The sequence below is a fragment of the Grammomys surdaster genome, unplaced genomic scaffold (assembly GCF_004785775.1).
Source record: "Grammomys surdaster isolate TR1022 unplaced genomic scaffold, NIH_TR_1.0 125984, whole genome shotgun sequence".
Taxonomy (NCBI): Eukaryota; Metazoa; Chordata; class Mammalia; order Rodentia; family Muridae; genus Grammomys; species Grammomys surdaster.
The window spans coordinates 3,065,884-3,071,883 of NW_021620800.1; the positions used below are offsets into that span (position 1 = coordinate 3,065,884).

At 46.8% G+C, this 6,000-nt stretch overlaps 1 protein-coding gene across 2 annotated transcripts in view; it reads left to right on the forward strand.

Moving 5' to 3' along the window:
- The window catches only part of Gpatch1 (G-patch domain containing 1), a 42,964-nt gene that overhangs the window by 31,364 nt on the left and 5,600 nt on the right, over nucleotides 1–6,000 (forward strand). For both annotated transcript variants that reach the window (XM_028754194.1, XM_028754195.1), the window contains exons 16-18: nucleotides 875–1,088; nucleotides 3,721–3,828; nucleotides 4,960–5,057. In XM_028754194.1, coding sequence (XP_028610027.1) covers nucleotides 875–1,088; nucleotides 3,721–3,828; nucleotides 4,960–5,057 — 420 coding nt within the window. The remainder of the gene's footprint in view (nucleotides 1–874; nucleotides 1,089–3,720; nucleotides 3,829–4,959; nucleotides 5,058–6,000) is intronic.

The following is a 6,000-nucleotide window of genomic DNA, read 5'->3' on the forward strand; positions in this document are numbered from 1 at the left end:
CGTGCTTCTGTCTAAAGCAGCTCTCACCCCAACCAACTGTAGTCATAGGCTGATGAATAAGATTCCCTTCCAGATGATAAGACAATACCCCCTGGGTTCTCTTACTTTGTTTACATGGCATTTGCACAGAGGACGACCTATAAGAATGGGTTCTCTCCTTCCACCATTTGGAAAGATCAAATACCACAGGAGCAAACACAGGGCCTTGCACATGCTAGCATTGAACAACAGAGGGAGTGTTTCACAGTCAAACCGTGGTGATCCTGGGATTCTCTAAGACCTTTTGGTAATATCCCACAAGTTTCTATTTATTTTTGTTAATCTCCTTCTTTTTCTCTTTGTCCAAAATGGTGCATTTTTGTTGAACTGTTTTCAAGTTAATAAACTCTTTCCTGTGTTATTTTCATTCTGCTGGTGAATACAGACAATGAGTTTTGTTTGTGTGGGGTTATTGGCCCAGCTCCCTGGATCCCACAATTCTCCAGCTTCATGCTCCCAGACTCCAAAAACGGTCTCAGCTGCTTGTGCTTCCTGAGCATATTCTAGAAAAACCCCACAGAGGGAAAATACTACACACTTGGCTGGAGGATATCCCAAACCATTTTTTAAAAGTGTGTGTGAGTAAAATACTCACATGCACAGATGTGCTTGTGGGACCTGCTGACCCCTGGAGCTGGAGTTACAGATGGATGTAAGCCCCCATATGAGTGCTAGGATTCAAACCCGGGTCCTCTAGAAGAGCAGCCAGTGCTTTTACCCACTCAGCTGTCTGTCCCTCTTCCCAAGTCCAATCTTAACTATTGGTTCATGTGTGCCTGTGTGTTTCAAAGCATCAAGCCCTTCATCCCTGACTCCTGTTTCTCTGTTGATGCAGACTGCAGAGAAAGCTGTGGAGGCACAGACGGGTGGGGAAGGTAGCCGCCCTTCCATGGATTTATTCAAGGCCATCTTTGCCAGTTCCTCTGATGAAAAGTCCTCATCTTCAGAGGAGGAGCAAGACGACAGTGAGGACAGTCAAGAGCACACCGAGGAGACCAGCCTTAGAAGTTCCCAGGAGGCTGCCGTGGCAGAAACCTCTGTGATCCATGGTAAGGCCACCTCCCTGACTTGGGTGCTAAGAGAGAACCGACGGTGCTTAAGGTGCAGTCTTGTTTGGCTGTGGTGCGACAGGCTCTCAGGAAGCACGGTCAGACCTCGACCTTCCTAAGGCTGGCCTGCAACCTCTGATCCTTTCTCCACCTCCCAGACTCTATCTCCGTGGAGTATAGGCAGGCACCACATTTGGCTTTGCAGCCTTCAACTAGGACAACTGACAATTAATTGTATCTCATCATATTCATACACATGCATACATACATACACACATAGTCACACACACACATATACACACACGTGTGTGTTTATGTGCACGTGCATGTATATGTTAGTATGTTCAGATATACATTACATGTGTGCATGCACAGTGGGTCCAGAGATCAGCCTTAAGTGTTGTGCCTCCATAAACAACCCCCTTGCTTTTTGAGATGCAGTCTCAGCAGTACCTGGGGCGCCTCGGTTTGTCTAAGCAGCTTGCTGACAAGCCACAGAACCCCACAGCTCCCACCACTGAACTTACAAGTGCATGCCATCACACTAGCTTTTTATGTGGGTTCTGGGCTCAAACCTGGGTCCTCGTGCGTGTGTGGCAAGCATTTTAGGGCCTGTGTCAGCTCTCAGGACTTTCATCACTGAATTTTAACTTGTCTGAGTAGGGTCTCAGGTGTTGGATCTTTTAAAAATCTAGTTTAAATCTCTAATGTATCTTTTAAAGATAGTTGTGTTTGACAATCCTGATTTCCCAACTTAGCCTAGTTAAGAATTGAAAAAGTACAAGTTTTCTTTAAATTTAAAGGGTTGGGGTAGAGTTCAGTATCTAGCTTGAGCAAAATACTTTCTTCTTCTTTTTTTTTAAATTATCTTTTTTATTTTATATGCATTGGTGTTTTGCCTGCATATATGTCTGTGTGAGGGTGTCAAATCCCCTGGAACTTGAGTTACAGACAGTTGTGAGCTTCCATGTGGGTGCTGGGAATTGAACTCAGGTCCTCTGGAAGAGCAGCCAGTGCTCTTTACCCAGAGCCATCTCTCTAGCCCTAATTCTTTGTTTCCCTGGTTGCTGAGGGAGCGTCAGGGTTCTGGGAATGCATCTGGTAAGGATGTTCAGGTTCCACTGTTGCGCTCCGGTCGGCTCCGGCAGGTGTGACGTGGCATACTAACCTGTTGAGAGGCTCAGCTCTCATTTCCTGGCTCCACGCTTGCCCAGGAGGCTGGCCTGCTTGCCCCATGCACCACCTTGAGTGTTCCAGACAAAACAGGGAGAACTTTGGAATGCTGGAGCTATGGGCAGATTTTATCTGCATCACTGGAGGGTCTGTCTGCCCATCTGTCTGTCTGCCCTTGTGTCTGTCTGTGGTAGACCTCAGTAAAAATCCTGAAGACCTTTAACCAGGGTCCTACACAGGGATATGATATAATTTTTTTTAAGGTTTATTTATTTTGTGTATATGAGTACACTGTCACTCTCTTTAGACACACCAGAAGAGGGCATCAGATCCCATTACAGATGGTTGTGAGCCACCATGTGGTTGCTGGGAATTGAACTCAGGACCTCTGGAAGAACAGTCAGTGCTCTTAACCACTGAGCTGTCTCTCCAGCCCAACAATATTTATTTTAGATGATTGCAATATCAGTTCTTTTTTTTTCTCCTATGGATAAAGCCCTTATTGTTTTTAATTATAAAGTCACGTATACTTGAAGTTTAAAAGTAGGCTGGGCATAGGGGTACATGTCTTAAACTCTAGCACTTGGGAGAGGCAGAAGTAGGTGGACCTCTGTGAGTTCAAGGACAGCTTTATCCACATAGTGAGTTCCAGGACAGCCAATGGTGAGCCTGTTTCCAAAAAAAAAAAAAAAAAAGTTAACTGTATAGGGCCGGCAATACAGCTCAGTGGTAGAGCGCCTGCCTCCCATGCACGGGGGCCTGGGTTCAGTCCCGAGCACTGCATAAACTGTACATGGCCCAGAACTGGTGCGTGGACAGCAGGCTCAAGAGCTCTAGGCCATCCTCAGCTACATAGTGAGTTGGAGGTTAACCTGGGCTATGTAAGATTGTCTCAAAAATGAAAACCAGAAGTGGTACAGAAAGGTAGAAAGGACCACTGTCAACGCTCCTGATATAGACTTTACATCTTAATGCTTGTTCCATCTGACAACGGAGTAGTCTGTTTATCTTTTTGGAGGGGCTGGTTTACTGTGAAAAGAATCCTTGATTTTCACTATTTCTTCTGATAATAGTATATTCTGAGTGAGGTGTGTGGGTGGGACACAGTCTCTCACCCCTGCTGGTAAGCTTGTATCTTCTCGTACGGGCCTTTTCCCAGTGAGCTTCTCAGCTCCCATTTAAAGAATTTGGAGTGCAGTCCTCTGGCTATCTACGGTGGCCTCCTGTGGACAATCTGTCATGCACTTGGATCTGTGTGGCCTAATGTAGCTGACCTCCCAGCCCAGTGTCCACAGGCGGAGGTGGCCTCCACCATATCCACCATATCCACCCCCCTGTGCTCCGCACAGGCTGCTTCAGCAGACTAAAGAAAGTGTACTCCTCGGTAGCAAAAGACACCAAGACTCAAGTGTATTAGCGCTGGGCCGATGAATGAAATTAATACATGGGTGTTTTTCAGCTGCTGAGCAGGAGCCTTGTGAGCCTGCAACCCCCTTCCCCATCCAAAAGATACAGATCGATGAACGAGAAGCGTTCGGACCTCGGCTGCCTCCTGTCTTCTGCCCCAGTGAGTTCAGCGTACATCGTCACGTGCCGTCCCTGCAAAGGAACAGCCCCACAAACGTCCCCCCACCCATCTACCCGGCTCCACAGCACCGAGTGCTCACGGGGTTTCTGATTACAGTCACACGGACACCGCTCCCTCCACTGACACCCGAGGGACAGTCGTCCCTTTACAGTGTCGAAGCTCTAAGCGTCCTTTCTTCTCAGCTTTGAGATGCTTGTGTTTTCAGAGCTGGTATAGCACCCTAGAACTCGAGACACCGAGGCAGGAGGATCACAAGTTTGTGGCTAGTCAGGCCCCTGTCTTAAAAATTAAAAAATACCAGTTTTGGAAATGGAGAAGTCAGAGTCAGGCATGGTGGTGCACACCTTTAATTCCAACACTCAGGAAGCAGAGGCAGATGGATCTCTGAATTTAAGGCCAACTTGATGTAGACAGAAAGTTCCAGGACAGCCAGGGCTACATAGTGAGGCCTTGTTGTAAAAATAAAAAAGGGAGGGGCATTGTGGACAAAGGAGTGTTTTCAGGTTTGTTGAACATTGGCTAACAGAGCAACTAAACTAAGCCAGGTCCTTTGTCTATAGGCACAGGCTGTCCCTCTTCCCCAGCGTCTTTAGAGGCTTCTGTTCAGGGGCCATATGCTGATGTCCCCATGAAGACACTCAGCTTGGTTTTGGCCGTGGCTTTGAAAGCCAGGCTAACAAATACGGTAACGTGGCCCAGTCAGATAAGCAGCATGTGATTCCGTTGCCCTCCATGCGCTTCCTACAGTATTCCCACCTAAGTACTGGCTCGGGCGCTTAGCCCAACTTTCAGACAATCCCAGTGAGCATGTCTCTCTCGGCTCTGGTTCATGGATCTTTGGTTCCAGGTTGGTGTTAGAGGCTGAAGTGCTCTGTGGTTTTTGTGCCTATTTTCCAGAATGCCCTGATATCCATAAATTAGTGAATAATAATTTGGTGTATGGATTACTTGGGGGATATGGATTTACAAAAAGTAGCGTTAGAGAAAGCTTTGGGGGACTGACATTTTGAAATATCTGACTAACAATAAGATTAGAAAGTGACAGGCTTTCTAAATGGTTCATCTCCCTTTCTCCTGCCGCTCATGTGTTTATCACACCTTCTTCCCCAGACACTCGCCAGAAACTCGAGATACCTCAAAAAGAGAAACCCAAGAAGAGCAAAGAAAGACACAAGAGCAAGAAGGAACACAGAAGAAAGAGAGAGAAGGTGAGTGTCTCTCTCTAGTGTAGAGAAGTGTGGGAACATCCTGAGAAGCCCCAGGGAGAGGCAATGGCTTGATAGGATTGTCAGATCCAGTGCTAACTCTTTTCTCAGAAACTTGGTTTGCCTTTAGAATAGCAAATTTTGAGATTAAAAGAAAGAAAGGAAGGAATGAAGGAACAAAGGAAGGAATGAAGGAACAAAGGAAGGAAGGAAAGAAGGAAGGGAGGAAGGAAGGAAGGAAGGAAGGAAGGAAGGAAGGAAGGAAGGAAGGGAAGAAGGAAGGAAGGAAGAAAAAAAAGAAAAAAAATTTGTGTCCAATCAAGCACGCTGACACCTGTATTCTCTGCGTGAGTGGCCCAGTGGTTAAGCGCCCTGTCTGCTTTGTTTTCTGTCACCTGGCTTACAGCTGTCTACAACTCCAGCTCCAGGTGACCTGACACTGTCTTCTGGCCTCCACAGGCACTGTGCACAAGACACACACAGGCAGAACACCCATACATGTGTAAATATAAAGAAAAAAAATAAAGGATTTGAGGTCCCTTATAGTAAACATCATACATTAAATAATAAAGCCATTCACACACACGGCATCATCACCGTAGACTAAGCTCTTGGGCCTTGGTGGCCATTTGAAGGGGAAGAAGCTTTAAACTTCACTTGAGTCCCACTGTAAGTGATATTTCTTGTCATCCACGTGTTCTTTATGGCATATAACCTGCAGTCTGGCCATAGTTAGTGGCAGTACCAGTACCTGCATGTCCCTGCCCAGGATCGGAGTTGGTGAGAAGATGCAGTGTAGCGGCTGTAGGAGGAAGGCAGGCCTTTGAGCTAAGTTCCCAGCCCTTCTCAGGCAAATTCCAAGCGTCTTACTGCTGAGCTAATCTGCTAACCCCTCACTAGAGGATTCTAGGCAGGGCTTCTACCACTGAGCCACACCCCCAGCCCC